The sequence below is a fragment of the Eubalaena glacialis genome, chromosome 18, assembly GCF_028564815.1.
Source record: "Eubalaena glacialis isolate mEubGla1 chromosome 18, mEubGla1.1.hap2.+ XY, whole genome shotgun sequence".
Lineage (NCBI taxonomy): Eukaryota > Metazoa > Chordata > Mammalia > Artiodactyla > Balaenidae > Eubalaena > Eubalaena glacialis.
Genome location: NC_083733.1, coordinates 68,888,806 through 68,904,568, shown reverse-complemented (window position 1 = coordinate 68,904,568; position 15,763 = coordinate 68,888,806). Strand labels below are relative to the sequence as shown.

At 46.4% G+C, this 15,763-nt stretch overlaps 1 protein-coding gene and 1 pseudogene across 2 annotated transcripts; one reads left to right on the top strand and one right to left on the bottom strand.

Annotated features, from left to right (window-relative positions):
• Positions 1 to 429: 429 nt before the first annotated feature.
• Positions 430 to 4,679, bottom strand: LOC133077802 (ferritin light chain-like; annotated as a pseudogene).
• A 3,804-nt stretch (positions 4,680 to 8,483) lies between these two features.
• On the top strand, positions 8,484 to 14,815 carry ZNF772 (zinc finger protein 772). Of its 2 annotated transcripts, XM_061173634.1 has the most exons (4): positions 8,484 to 8,742; positions 11,152 to 11,278; positions 11,787 to 11,909; positions 12,532 to 14,815. In XM_061173634.1, the coding sequence occupies exons 1-4, from the start codon at positions 8,698 to 8,700 to the stop codon at positions 13,677 to 13,679; spliced, it is 1,443 nt and encodes a 480-aa protein (XP_061029617.1). In that variant the 5' UTR covers positions 8,484 to 8,697; the 3' UTR covers positions 13,680 to 14,815. The 2 variants fall into 2 exon arrangements, with proteins under 2 accessions (XP_061029617.1, XP_061029618.1); XM_061173635.1 differs by lacking the exon at positions 11,787 to 11,909.
• The last annotated feature ends 948 nt before the right edge of the window (positions 14,816 to 15,763 follow it).

The window sequence follows — 15,763 nt, the reverse complement described above, 5'->3', positions numbered from 1 at the left end:
AGGACCTGGACCTCGGAGGGTGAAAGTTGTGCCTTGGGACCTTGCCCTTTCTTGTCAGAACAGAGGATAAGAAATACAGGCCAATCTTGTTTGGTGGAGCTTTACAGGAACACCGTTACCTGACCTCAAGAACAAAGGATCTGATACCAAGAAGTTTGCAACAACTAACCACGCCCCTCCCTCACCTTTCCTACAAAAGGTCTTTGCTGACAGCTTTCAGAGAGTTCGGGGTTTTTTGTTTTTTTAATCTCTTTTTTTTTTAATTAATTAATTTATTTATTTTTGGCTGTGTTGGGTCTTCGTTCGGGGTTTTTAAGGCATGAGCCACCCGTCTCCTTGCATCGCCCTGCAATAAGCCTTTTTCTGCTCCAAACTCCGATGTTTTGGTATTGTTTGGCCTCACTCAGTGTCAGGCACAAGGACTTGAGTTCAGTAACAGACAGAGCTGCAGAGATGGAGGTGGAGGGAAATCAGGGTCAAGAACTCTGCCAGACTCTCATCTAACGACTATCCTTATTGTAGATTGGCCTGTATTTTAATGTTCCTGCGCAGCTGGTGCTCCAGTCTTTCCTTCCCTTAAGGATTTAAAGAGGATCTTGAGGGCCACAATAAAGCAGTTTCCTTGGAATGAACCAGTTATACATTACCAATTTCCTTTGACAATGGGACACCCAATATAAAAAACAATGGTGGTGAAGCGAAGACTCTGAGTTCTGGATGTAGGTGATGAGATAGTCGAGGATCCCAAGTGTTCACCTTCCTTCTTCACCCCAAACTCATCTGTGCCCTTTCCCTTCTTAAGGGCTCAGCATTGGTGTCCAAGCAGGACAATAAGCCTCAAACCCATAAGCCAACATTCCTCTCCCACCAGATTTCTCCCCTTCATCCCTTATTACTCTTTTTGTTCCACTACCCTACCATTTCGAGATACAAAGCTAACTCCCTGCAGGTGGGAAGGATGCTGGACCATTGTTGACACCAGGCAGCTGTTGATAAAAGAGATGCCAACACTTTATTATGTGTTCTCCTACCACCTACTTTACCACTGACTCCTTCTTTCCTGTCAATCTTCATTTCCCTCATTTTTCTCCTGTAAGTTTCGTCTGTGGACTGAGCAGTGACCAACTTCATCACAGCTTTGGAATGACTCATGAGGACAAAAGATGATGAAGCCTTCACTCCTTCCTGGAACTTTCTGGAAGGGGGTGTTCAGTACTAGCTGATTCCATTGTATATATTCTTGCCTCCTTTGTCATAGATTAATTGACCATAAGTGCATGGGCCACCATCTTTTTCTTAATCACCAGTAAGCAGGGACTCAGGGGTTCGGTCACTGGGAAGGGCTCTATATAGGTCTGTTCAGTTTCAAGACCAGTCTCCTCAAGGAGGCATTCAGATTACCCCTGGGTCACCAATGATGAGGTGAAAATTGTCCACTCAGGCAAAGCCTCCTGTGGCCAATACCTTGGCGAGTGGATCCTCACAAAGAGATGGTGTGTCAAACTGACAGTCCCAGCTCACCCATATTTATAGCACATTATCTCCAAGACCAGATATTCATTTTGGGAGGGGGAGAGTTTCTAATGCCAGCTGTGTCACCTCAGGTCAGCTTGGCAGGAGATCCCCAAAATGTCTGCCTCTTCTTATCAGCATGCATGGATCAATCGTGGCTCAGTTACAGCAATGACTGAAAGTGAAGCCTCAAAAAAAAAAAAAAAAAAAGTGAAGGCTCCTAAGACATGGAGTCAGCCTCCAGACAAGCCTTTATTTCATGCTTGATGGAACTGACACCCATACCTCAAAAGGCTCCTTCCAATTGTATACTTTATAAACACATCACATCAGAAATCACACACATCACAAAAGGAGTCAATATTGGAGTTAAGAACATAGGATGATAGAAACCCAAGTTACATTAGTTATTTAGATCAGGCCACAATGTGGCATGTAAATGGGAGGGAGGAGAATCAGGAGAGATAGTCCCACCGACAAGTGTGAGATGAGGTGCAGAGAAACTCCCCTATTAAGCTAAGCACAGAAGATATGTATCATTTTCTTGAAATCACATCTTGGAAGAGTAGATTCTGGATTATTCACCCTATCAATTACTGATGAGCTGTGGAAATGAGCTGACCACCATGCCATGAACCTCTGTGGATAAATCTAACAAACATGTTACAGAATCTAGTCAGAAAAATGCATACACTATGATACAATCTATGGAAAATTCAGAATTTGGCAATAAAAGACAGTCTATCATTTAGGGAAATATAGATAAGCAGTAAAACTATAAAGACATCAAAAGAATGATTATCAAAATGTCAGGTGTGGGGACTTCCTTGGCGGTCCAGTGGTGAAGACTCCATGCTTCCACTGCAGGGGTCGCAGGTTAGATCCCTGGTTGGGGAACTAAGATCCCACATGCCATGCTGTGTGGCCAAAAAATTTAAAAAAAGAAAATGTCAGGTGAGCTCTAGGGGCCCAGAGGAACATGTAAAGGTAACAAAGGACAGGGGATGCCTAAAAAAAATTATATACACGAGGTGAGTTTTATAGGTGTGGTCTTTGTAAAAGAAAAAAACAATTTGTACATCTCATATGAACATCCCACTGAATGTATGACAGTTTTTAAAATAAAAAAAGCTTAGGTAGACAGTTTGTTTATTTTTTTGCATTTAAAAAAATTTATTTTTTTAAATTTATTTTTGGCTGCGTTTGGGTCTTCGTTGCTGTGCGTGGGCTTTCTCTAGTTGCGGCGAGTGAGGGTTACTCTTCTTTGCGGTGCGCGGGCTTCTCATTGCGGTGGCTTCTCTTGTTGTGGAGCACGGGTTCTAGGCACGAGGGCTTCCGTAGTTGTGGCGCGTGGGCTCAGTAGTTGTGGTTCGCAGGCTCCAGAGCGCAGGCTCAGTAGTTGTGGCACACGGGCTTAGTTGCTCCGCAGCATGTGGGATCTTCCTGGACCAGGGCTCGAACTGTGTCCCCTGCATTGGCAGGCGTATTCTTAACCACTGCACCACCAGGGAAGTCCCTATTTTTTTGCATTTTTGAAGTTTACTTTATCTGTTTGTACACAACCTTGTTCCAGGAATTGTTTAAGGTGGCTTAAAAGAATCCACAAAATACACCAAGGAATTAGTAACAGAAGAACCAGGAATAAAACATGTACAAAATGCTTATACGATTCTACTCGTTTACTCTGGGTGGACCACAAATTTGGCTCTAAACTTTTTAGCAGGCAGTCAGAAGAGGAAACTTAATTAGTTACATCATTTACAGTGTCCATAAAACAAAAACACCCAATTACCCAAGCGAAGCACTGTTATTCCTAATATTAGGACCAGAAAGAAATTTCTCAAGAGGCTTCATAAGGAGGTCAGTGTATGATGTAATAATCAGTGTTCTCAGTAGCAACCTAATGGGAGACTCAGAGATGAACTTCTCAGGGCTCTTTCTTCAATATATGCAGGTGGCATCACACCAACTTGAAAATCAGGAAAAGCAATTTTATCATGAGTTTGGGGGTTGAGGGACGAACACAATATGATCCGGTCAAGGTACTCAGCTCTCTGCTCAGCAAAACCACAGTTACATTTTAGAAAACCAGAGTTGAATCCAGTACCCAGAATGACTCCAGAGAAGTCATGAAAACCCTAAAATTCTGTGCAACATTTTTTTTTTTCTTTTTGGCTGCACCGCTGCTTGTGGGATCTTAGCTCTCGGACCAGGGATTGAACCTGGGCCCAGGGCAGTGAAAGCACAGACTCCTAACCACTGGACCACCAGGGAATCCCCTATACAACATCTTCAGAATAGGTGTATTTATTCTTCTTGACAGAAAACATAGTTTATCAGATACTCAATGTACCCAGTTGGTACCCAAAAGTTAGGACCCATTTCTTTAGACAATCTTGAGAATTAAACAGACTACCAATCATTCATACTATTCAGGTACTTTTTTTTTTTTTTTTAAATCACAGCCTAGCTTTTTTCCCCTCTGCAAAAGAACATTCTTTGTTTCTATTTGGCACCACGGCTCAGGTGAAGGTTTCAGGGTGGTTAAAAAGTTGCCTCCTGGCTGAAGGAAGAGGCTCGGGCAGAGATCTCGAGGAGGGCGGAGACAGAGGGGTCCCGCAGAGGCCGCTGGGCTCCGGAGGCTCCTAGTCGCGCTCGCAGGAGAGCCTTTGGAAGAGACACTCGCCCAGCCCGGCCTGGGGGCCAGCCAGCCTGCGCAGGTTGGTCAGATGGTCGCCCATCTTCTTGAGGAGCTTCGTCTCCTCCTCCAGGAAGCGGCTCTCCAGGAACTCACAGAGCTGGGCGTCTGCGGCTCGCAGGACCCAAGGCATGCAGATCCAAGAGGGCCTGGTTCAGGCTCTTCTCCAGGGCTATGGAGGCCTCCATGGGTCCACGCTGGTGCTCCGCTCGTTCGGGGACAGCTTCTGCCCGTCCTGGACCAGGGTGCGGCTGCCCCACTGCTTCCACATCTTCAAGAGAAGCTGGGCGCCTTCGCGCTTCTCCTCAGCCAACTCCCGGAAGAAGCAGCCCACACCCTCCAGAGCCACCTCGTCAGCTTCAGAGTAGAAGGAGAGGTAGGTGGACGAGGCCTGCAGGTGCGGGTTGATCAGGCGGCTGACAGCAGCCTCCACCTCGGCAGAAGAATTCTGCTAGATCTGGGTGCTCATGGTTAGTCAGCGGTGAGGAGGACTCTCTCCACAAAGTGTGGTGTGAGGCTGAAACAGTTTAATTTTGTCACAGGAATTGATAAATGGATGATCTCAACAGACTAAAACAGCTTCAAATGGGTGTGGAATTTGAAATAACTTGATTAATGAGGAAAGAACAGACTATTTAATCATTTAGTTTAGGTAAAATGATTATCTACTGTCTGAAAATGTACCTTGGATTTGTTTTAATCAGGTATGGTAACACAGACAGACACAAATAATTTTCATGAAGGAAGATTACACACAGATCCCTAGAAATAGGAGGCAGGGCATGCCATGCAGGGCCACATGGGGAAACACCAAGTTGGATCATGAGGCAGAAGGGGGAGGGGGAAAGCATGTCCCAGAGCCTTTATTGGAGTTGTCATGGAAAGGAATGGGTGAGGCTGAGTAGGTACACCGAGTAAGGCTAGGATTGGATACTTTGAATACTTTTGCCAGACTCTAGGCTATAGGAGTAATCAGTAGGACTCCACAGCTGTTACTCCTTCTGGATGAAATCCACAACTCCATTCCTGAAAGCTGTCGATATTTTGTTTACTCCATAAAGAAGAAAGAGGCCTCCACTCACCTGCAGGAGAGGACTAGAGCAGAGAGCGTGGGCTATGTGTCTGAGTCTACCTCAGGTTTGCTGTGTGGGACTTCAGGAAGCTGCTATGCCTCTCCCGGATTTTGTCACCACATATATTTACAATGAGGCTGACCACAGACAGGGCAAGGTTGTGCATGATCAATGCTAACTGATGATGGGAAGTGTGTTACTAACCCCAAGGCTAAATTTTGGAGGGTAGGTAACAGGGAAGACTGAGACCTTTGCTCCTTTGGCCACCGATGTGCTTTTTTTTTTTTTTTTTTTTTGCTTTTTAAAAAAAAATTTTTGGGCGCACCGCACAGCATGTGGGATCTTAGGTCCCCAACCTGGGGTGGAACCCACGCCCCCTGCACTGGAAGTGCAGAGTCTTAACAACTAGACTACCAGGGAAGTCCCACACCGGTGTACTTTTGGTCCACTCAAATTTGCCACATATAACCTGATTTGTTTTGAAATCACCTTCTGTCTGATGTGTGGAGCATGAGCTGAGGTAGAGCAAGAACTAATGCTGATACGGGGTGGAGGCTGTTTTGTAGTCCAGAAATGTACTGTTGGTAGACCGGCCCAAGGGGGTGGAGTTGGAGGTGTTGGGAAGCAGATGTGACAGGACATGCGGATGGTTGTGATGACAGAGCAAGGCTCAGGCAATGAGAGTTACCCCCCTCAAACACTCTGCATCTGTGGGCCGGCAGGGCTTTTCCTGTTCTGGTTTCTTGGTCAGCGCCCAGGAAAAACATGTTTAGGGAATAAATAAAGCTGAAGGCTAATATTTCTGGGACAAAGAAAAGGCAAGACTTATCCCTGTCCTCATGTCAGTTACCTGGGCAGTTGAATTTTCCATGACCTCATTTCTCCAACATAGAAGGGGCTAGATAGATGACATTGGATTGGAGGCTGTGTTGGGCAGTGGTTAAAGCTGTGGCTCTGTGGACTCCATTCCCAGATGTGCTACTTAACAGCCATAACTGAGAGTAAGTCATAGACCCTTTGCTGCCTCAGTTTCCTCATATTAACCTAGGTGACAAATCCACCTCATAGGACTAGTTCCATTTCTTTTACTATTGTTTTTACCATTCTATTGATCATTTATATTCCAAATTTTTCCTCTTCTAGTTTGAAAAGTATATTCTCGTTGTATTTATTATATTTAAGCTAAAAATTGCAAAAGCTTATTTAATACATTAGAGTATAGCGTTAGAAATACATTTATTCCTGCTTGGAAATATAAGGGATTTAGAACATTAAGCAACTAGCCTCCTCTCAATGTATATGTTCTGAAGTTATGCATGGAATTCCATCACTTTAACTCTATAAGGAGACATATTCATGTTTTACACAGATAACGAGCAGTTATTTTAATCAAAAGATGCACACTTCTCTCAATCCTCATTCCAACTCTCATTGCAGACTTTTCGTCTGGATCAGCCTTCTTTGTACTTGAATATTATTTTCAGTTTAGAAAATTCTGTTTAGAATTTTATTTTCTGTGGGTTTGTTTTCCATTACAGTCGTCATTTTTATCCTCAAATAGTCTTACATCACACTTTCTTAAAAGGCATTTTTACTGTGTATAGAAATTTAGTATGGTAGTTATTTCTTCTGCACAGAAACAATTCTTATTGTCCTTCTAATTGACAAATGACATTTGGTAAATTACCTTTGTCGATGGGAAATAATCAATAAACAATCTACAATGGGAATAGAAAAGAGGTTTTTTTGATCCAAACTGAGGACTATAGCCCAGGAGACAGCTTCTCAGATTACTCTGAGGAACTGCTCTAGAGAAGCATGGTTTTGAGCACAGTTTTATATCTTGTTATAACAAGGGACATCAAACAAGTCAGGGATACACTCCTTCAACGTTTCAAAAAAACAAAAACAGATCAGCACATACACAACTCTGTATGGCTTTGCCACCTGGGAAGAAAGTCTTATGATCAAAGGAGTACTAGCATTGGCATCCCTGGAAGGGAGGCCTTTAATCTTTATCTTTAAAATGGACATTCCTTACTTCTGGTCAATGTGCCTTTTTCTTTAATAATTAAAGCAGATGTACAGTGCATATTTGGCCACAAACAGGCTGTTTTGGTTAGCCTGAAGTTGAAGTTAAATTATATATAAGCCAGAATGACTTCCCCATACCTTAAGAAGTGAACATTTCTTCCGTCACTTTTCTTTTCAGATCTTTGTAAGATACCTAAAAGGAATTGAATACGTCTGTGTATACAGAGTGAGAAATAGTTCTGTAATAGGGGCGGGGCAGGCGCTAGCTATAGCAGACCCCCTCAGCCATTGGTCAGCACCGCAGTGGGCCCCTCCCCCTCTTTTATAAAAGGAGCCAGAATCCGGACTGAGGGAAGATGGATTTTTTGAGACACCAGTCTGCCTTATTCTGGGTCTGCTCGCTTTCCGATTAAAGTTATTCCTTGCTCCAACAGCTCGTCTCCCAATTTATTGGCCTGTCGTGAGGCAAGCAGAACGAGCGTGGGCTCGGTGGCATTTCTTGTAAAAAGTATTACTCACTGGGTTAGACACAATCTCTGATTATAAAGGCAGGAGAAATATTTTCTGAGGTAACCAGAGACACCAGCATTGTCCACCTGTTCATCAGTGTCCCACATCCCTATTGCACTTACACAACGTGGTGCCCGTGTCTGGAGTCTCTGCTCTTGTTCCTGATTCTAACTGCTGAGGCCCACACAACTAACCCAAGCGCTTCGCACTACGTTGTGTATATTTGATAGCAAATACTATTTATTAGCTTCCAGCTATGGAGGTCTGAGCGACATTAGTATATGGTGTGTGCATTTGATTTTTCTGGTGAGCATTCTCTATGTAAAGAAGCCCCAAATAATATGTTTCTGAACATTTTTGTGATGTGTTACAGACTACACTCACCGGAAATATGGGTGCGTCTCCTTTAAGAGGAAGCAACGCTCCGCCTAATCCTCAAACTAAAAGATGCAATTTCTAGGCGCCGCTAGCTAGGTGGCTCCGCCTTTGACCTGGAGGTGGCGCGGGAGTCCCACTCCATCGTTGGTGCTGTGGGAACTACATTACCTAGGAGCCTTGGCGGCTCTGGGCCAATGAAGGCCCAGTAAAGGGGCGTTTCCGTTCGTACGGAGGACGCCGGGGCGGGACTTCCTTTTCCCTTCTTGGGTGGACATTTTGTTTGCTTTCGGATTAGTCCACCGAGTCCGTCTCCGGAGCGCGGCGTCATACCCGAGGTGACAGGACAGGGAAAACGCGAGAGGCGTTGTCTGCCCTAAACAGAGACGGACCTGAGGATCGGCAGTGGCACCGCTCAGGTGACCCGGCCGCCGGAGCCCGGGACCTCGCACCTGTCGCTCTCCAGCTACTCCCCTCGCCCTCGCCCTCCCCAGTATGCAGGTGCCGATGGCAGCCGCCGTGCTGACGGACCCGGCGCAGGTGGGTGCTGCACCCCTGGGTCCTTCCCCCGACCTCCTTCTCTGAATCCTGAAGCCTCGAATGAGGGACACCTCAGGTCCCTGCAGCTCAGGACCATGTGTCCAGACAGTGGGGGCTCTCTTGGTCAGGTCCCATTTCTGACAGCCAGCATGATGGGATGTGGAAAAATGTTACAGGCGAGGGGCCAGCATGTGCAGAGGCTTGGAGGTGCGACACAGCCGCAGCGTTTGGGAAACCTGGGGCCTTTGGTGTCTGAAAAGATCAAGAGTCCGAGCAGCTGTGCCTCAATTCTCAGGGTGATGGGAGCTACGGAAGGTTCTGAACAGAGAGACAATATATGATGGTTTAAAAAGTATTTCGTAGACTGCCCAGGTGTGTACAGACTTGAGGTGAGGGTGCGGACAGTGGGCCCCAGAAAGGTTGAGACATAGTCCAAGGCAATACAGCTGGTATGTGGCCCTGAGGACTGAGGCTCAGAGGATAGACAGCCCCAGGTCTGTGGCAGGGCAGGAGTAGAAGATAGGCCTGAGCCCTTGGGCCTCTTTCGTGGTTGCTTGTCTCATAGTCTCCCTCTTCCCACAGGTTCCCCTGATCTCAGTAGTAATTATGGGCTTTATACAGATGAGGGGAGGATGTCCAGGCTCTCATCGATTCCACCCCCACCCATGAGGGCTTCAGGATTGTGGTGTCATAGAACACTTTACTTTTTTTTAAATAAATAAATAAATAAATTTATTTATTTATTTATTTATTTATTTATTTATTTATTTATTTATTTTTGGCTGCGTTGGGTCTTCGTTACCGTGCGCGGGCTTTCTCTAGTTGCGGCGAGCGGGGGCTACTCTTGGTTGCGGTGCGCAGGCTTCTCACTGCAGTGGCTTCTCGTTGCAGAGCACAAGCTCTAGGCATGCGGGCTTCAGTAGTTGTGGTGCGCGGGCTCAGTAGTTGTGGCTCTCGGGCTCTAGAGCGCAGGCTCAGTAGTTGTGGCGCGTGGGCTTAGTTGCTCTGTGGCATGTGGGATCTTCCCGGACCAGGGCTCAGACCCATGTCCCCTGCATTGGCAGGCGGATTCTTAACCACTGCGCCACCAGGGAAGTCCCGAACACTTTACTTGTACTCTCTCAGCTGTTGAGTCTGAGAAGCCCAGGGTTCTGAGTCTAGACCAGGGGTTACATGCGAGGGGTTCCCGTTTTCTGATGACCACTGGAATAAGGTGTGGAAGTTTGTTTCAGGAACAGGAACCAGCATGTGCAAATACTTGAAGGAGAGATTGAGATGGGAGTTTTCAAGAAACTACAGGTCTCCACCACATCTGGTAGCAATCAAGAGCAGGTGGGCAGGAGTCAGGCCTGAAATGGCCAGCTGACAAGCGAGGCCTCTGTTCTGAGGGTGGTGTAGCCATGGCGGGTGTGGAGCAGAAGAGGGAGGTAATCTGATCCAGGTTTTAACAGCCTCCCTCTGGATGCCAAGTGGAGAACAAACTGTGTGTGGTGATGGAAGAGGGAATTAGGGTAGAGACAAGGAGACCGGGGAGGAGGCTGCTTCAGTATTCCAGGTGAGTGGTAATGGATGGCCCAGAGGGCTGGCTGTGTAGATGGGAAAAGTGACTGGGTCATATTTTCTGATGTGTGAAAGAGACAGCCCCAAGGTGTTAGGCCTTATCAGTCAGAAGGGTAGAAGCTCCATCGGTTGAGATGGGCAAGTTAGTGGTTGAAGAAACTGTGCATGGGTATCAGGAGTTTATTTGTGGCCATGTGAAGAGTCTGAGATGTTCCAGAGAACACTGAGTGGAGGTGTCAAGTGAGCTGCTGGACACAGGGCTGAAGTCCTGTGGAGGGGCTCAGGATGGAGACATCCAAAAAGCAGAAGATGGTGTGTACATAGGTTTACAAGGGAGAATCTACAATCACAACGGCATTGCAGTTAATGAGCCAGGAAGGTGATGGTGGAGGCCAACAACTGGGTGGGGGGCCAGAGTTGTGAGATTGAGAGTGATCCAAAAGACTGGTGTGCATGTGGAAAAGGAGTATGAACTGATGGCCCTTGGTCCCTGGTGTTGGGGACTTATGGGAGAAAGATGAGCCCAACTTTGGTTGTCTGGTAAGCATGGTCTTGGCAACTCCAGGAGAACTGGCTGGAAGGATATGGGTGGGGATGTGGTGCGGCCCCACATGCCAGCCCCAGAGCTTAGATGGTGCCTTTCTGCCCACCTGCCTGTTGGTGGTGTGGGTGGACACCATGATCAAAGGGACCATAGGAGAGAGCAGACATATGTGGCACCTGGCCCTGGTATTTCCAATGAGTTGAGGACCTAGGTCGGAAGGAATGCTGAAGGGAGCTCTGTGGGGGCAAGATGGGGGTCCTTAGGAGAGAGACTACTCACAGACTCGGCTCTCCCCATTGTGGCAGGGGAAAGTGAACTTTGAGGACGTGTTCGTGTACTTCTCCCAGGAGGAGTGGGGGCTCCTTGATGAGGCTCAGAGGCTCCTGTACCGCGAAGTGATGCTGGAGAACTTTGCCCTTATGGCCTCACTGGGTAAGGCCCTCACATCCCCTGCAGTGCCCTGGACTGGGCTCTCCCCCTTCCCTGTTTCTTCTATCAGAGCCATAGGCATTACCTCCCTTCCCCATTCCCTAGGGTAGGTGCTGTGGATGCCAGGTGTGAGCTTTGTGCACTAACACCTCTGACTTCTGAACAGTCCCAGTACCTGCTGCGCTGAAGGCTTACATGGATGGATGCAGGCATGAAGCATCCTGTTGTCACCCAGTGGATCATCTCCAGTTTGTTCTCTCCCTGACTGGGTGCCTCTGTCCAGATCCATGCCATCCCTGTGCCCCAGGTTCTACCCCCTTCCTCTGGCTGACATTTCTAGTAGCCTGCCTATGTCAGGAATTGCAAGGACCAATATGGTCACTACTTGTTGGGACCACTAGTCTATTCCTGCAAGACACTACTTCAGAGTTATTTTTATAGTATTTAGTTGTCTTCTCTGAGGGGTGGGTCACCCAGACCAGTGCTGGCCATTTACCTGTCTTTTCCTTAGGATATGCATCTTCCATGTTCCATGGGGTTGCCCCACTGGAGCTGGACAGTGAGCCCTGGCTATCTGACTGGGCCGACATGACTCCAGCCATGACCAGAGAGGCTCAGAGTGGGGGTGGCCCTGGTGAGTGGGAGCTGGGGAAAGGTGTGATGTCGGGCTGGGTTCTAATCATTCCCCAACCTCTCTGTGCCCACAGTTGTTTGAGTGCCAAGGCCAATGGCCACACTTCATTCCTATCTTTACTTTCCCATTTACACACTTATCTTTTATGCTCTGACTTTTAGCCTTTGACTGTTCCCCACCTCTGCCCACATCTCAGCTGTTCCTCTCCACTGCTTTCCAAAACTGGCTTATATGCTTAATGTGTCATGAAATGTGCACATACCTCAAATAATTCTTAAATACCACCTAGTCTATTTGATTGTAGCTATTCAGGGAACACACCCTTCTGCACATCTCCCTAGCAACCAAGGCCTTGCTAAAATCCATTTGTGGATGACTTCATTAGACACCCTGTTCTTCCTAGGTTGTTCCCCACATTTGTGTCCTCTCCCCATCAAGGCCACTTCCATCCTGTGACCTTTAGATGCCGACTACTGCATAGCAGCCCTTTACTCAACTTGAGCTCTGGCCTCTTGTCTAATAGCAGACCTTCATCTTAGTTCTGATAGACACACATTTGTAATGAGACTGCCTCTTCCCACCAGTGTCAATGTGTCCTTCACCAGCATTTGTCTGCTTTCAGGTTGTTCGCATGGAATGGAGGAGGAGGAGATACATTTTGAGCAGAGCGTTTCTGTAAAAGGAGTGTCACAGGTCACGATTCCTAAGACGATTCTGTCTTCCCAGAAGGCCCACCCCTGTGAGACATGTGGCCCGATCTTGAAAGATGTTTTGTACTTGGCTGAGCACCAGGAAACACACCCTGGGCAAAAACCATACATGTGTGTGGCATGTGGGAAACAACTCTGGTTCAGTGCAAACCTTCACCACCAGAAGCAGCACAGTGGAGAGAAACCCTGCAGAAGGGATGAGGGTAGGGCCCTTCTTGTGAACGGCTGCTCTGTCCAATCACTGGGCATGCCCTTTACCACAGGGGAGGGTTGTAAGGACTTCCCAACTAGCTCAAGCATGTGCCAGCACCATGCCCCTCTTAGTAAGTGGAAGCCACAAAGTAACACCAAGTGTGCAGAGGCCTTTCACAGTGGACAAAGGCATTACAAGTGCAATGAATGTGGGAAAGCCTTCAGCCGCAAAGACTCACTTGTTCAGCACCAGAGAGTCCACACTGGAGAAAGGCCTTATGAGTGCAGTGAATGTGGGAAAACCTTCAGCCGCAAACCCATACTTGCGCAGCACCAGAGAATCCACACTGGAGAAATGCCTTACGAGTGTGGCATATGTGGGAAAGTTTTTAATCATAGCTCTAACCTTATTGTACACCAGAGAGTCCATACTGGAGCAAGGCCTTACAAATGCAGTGAATGTGGGAAAGCCTACAGTCACAAATCCACACTTGTTCAGCATGAGAGTATCCATACTGGAGAAAGGCCTTATGAGTGCAGCGAATGTGGGAAATACTTTGGTCACAAATACAGACTCATTAAGCACTGGAGTGTTCATACTGGGGCAAGGCCTTATGAGTGCATTGCATGTGGGAAGTTCTTCAGCCAAAGTTCTGATCTTATTGCACACCAGAGAGTTCACAATGGCGAAAAGCCGTATGTGTGCAGTGAGTGTGGAAAAGCCTTTAGCCACAAACATGTGCTTGTTCAGCACCATAGAATCCACACTGGAGAAAGACCGTATAAGTGCAGTGAGTGTGGGAAGGCCTTCAGGCAAAGGGCTTCCCTCATCAGACATTGGAAAGTTCATGCTGGAGAAACGCCTTAGGATAGCAGGGAATATGCCATAGTGGGTGACACCAGAGAGAAGCTCTGAGAGTAGCCTATGTGAGTAACCATCAGCTGGAAGATGAGTCTCATACATTTGAACTCCCACCCTGAGGAGATTCTTCTGTGTGCCAGCTATATGGGAAGGTTTCTGGAGCAATATTGCACTTCGTAACATGCCTTTGTTCACTGTGAGAGGCCTCTGCACACTTGCCAGAAGCATATCACTGCCAGTGTCTCTGAAAGAATCCATGTGTCTATGCAACAGCAGGGTGCCACATTGTGCGTAAGTCACCCCAGCGTGCTTTGATGGGCAAGATCTCTGCTCTTCCTCCCTTCCCTGGAGGGAATCATCGGTAGCCTGAGCCCATTGAAGATCCTCACTCCTTCCTGCCCCCCTACTGGTTAAGCATGGATGTGACCCAATTTTGGCCAGAAGAACGTAAGCTTTGTTCTGCTGGCTGCTTGCAGAGATTTCCATTTTTCAGACTTTATTGGTCTCATGTGGCACTCGTGATGGATTTGTCCAGCCCCCAAGTCACCTAACTTGGGAATTGTCCGCCTCATATTCTTCTGGTTTTGCAACAGATGCCTTAGTTTTTAACTACCTTTAATTCCTGGGGATTCTGTTCACTTTGTGGGTTGAGTTGAGAACAGAATTGGGCTCTGCCAGCCTGAAAGAATGAACAGCTTGTGTGAGAGGTTCAACTCTTGTGTCTCAGTGGTATTTGCAGAATGGTGAAGAAAGAACAGCTCTTATTCTAGTTTCAGCCTAATTTGCATTGCTACTCAAGGCCTCCTAGGAAAGAATACCAATCTTTGCAGGCCTAATCATGTGTCCTGTATGCCAAGATGATTTGTGTGGCGAAGGTCTTCTTGAGCAATGGGCATTTGTCATGACAACTTCTGATGTGTCTGGGAGCAGCATGAATTGGATCCCTTGTTCCCAGGGAATGCTTCATATTCCCCAGCCCTCTTTAGGAGAGTTTGATTCCCTGGGGCCTACCAACATCCCTGAGATCTATTATTTGGTAGGCAGATGTCACTGTCCCCTAAAAGGACATCTGATAAATAGGAAGTTGGGAGACTGTAGCCAACTATAGGGAATATAACTCTTCTAAAGGCGTATCCACAAATGTTGCCATCACTGTGACTTTGGTATGAGGGTTTATGGAAATTCTCAGGACTCATATTTGTGTCTCATAATCTTACGGCTACAGTTACAGTCTGAGCAATCTAAACATTTTCTGCAATTAATTGCACATATTTATAGTGTATAATTTGATAAGTTTCGATACATGTTTGCACCTTTGAAACCAAGTTTCCTGATTCCTTTTATAATATCTCTCGCCCTCACCCATTCCCAGGCAACCACTCATCTTGCTTTCTGTCATTATCTGTTTGGATTTCCTAGAATTTTAAATGTGTGTGTATGTGTATAGAATAATTTAAAAGGTACTAGTATGTGTATGGCTTTTCAAACTCTGCATAATTATGTTGTGATTTGTCAGTGTTCTGTGTATCAATAATTTATTCTTTTTCATCCGTACTTTTGCTTAAAGTATTCCACTTTAGAGAAATAGTTCCAAAGCAAGTGACCCAGGAGAGAACTCACGGGAACGAAGCCACAGTATCTGTGGCTCATAACCTTCACCTGGAAGTGATGTGCCATCGTTTCTGGCTTACTCTGTGGGTAACACAGACTAATCCTGGTTCAGGGTGGAAGGGGACTCACTTCACAACAGTGAGAATACAAAGAGGTAGGGATTTGTGGGAGCGTTTCTTGAATACTGGTGACCACAATCATAGTTGTTTTTCTTTTTTTACCTTTTTTGTCTTTTAATGAGGAATCATATTGACTGATTTCAAAGGTAAACCAACCTTGCATTTCTCAGGTAAACCCCATTTGGTCATGATGTACTACTCTTTTATGCATTATTGAATTTTATATGCTGGTTTTCTTTTTTTTTTTTTAAAGATTTTTGCATCTATGCTCATGAGGGATGTTAGTCTCTAATTTTTTTAATGCATGGGTTTGGTTGCTATCAGTGTAATGCTGGCTTTACAGAATAAGTTGGTTAAGTG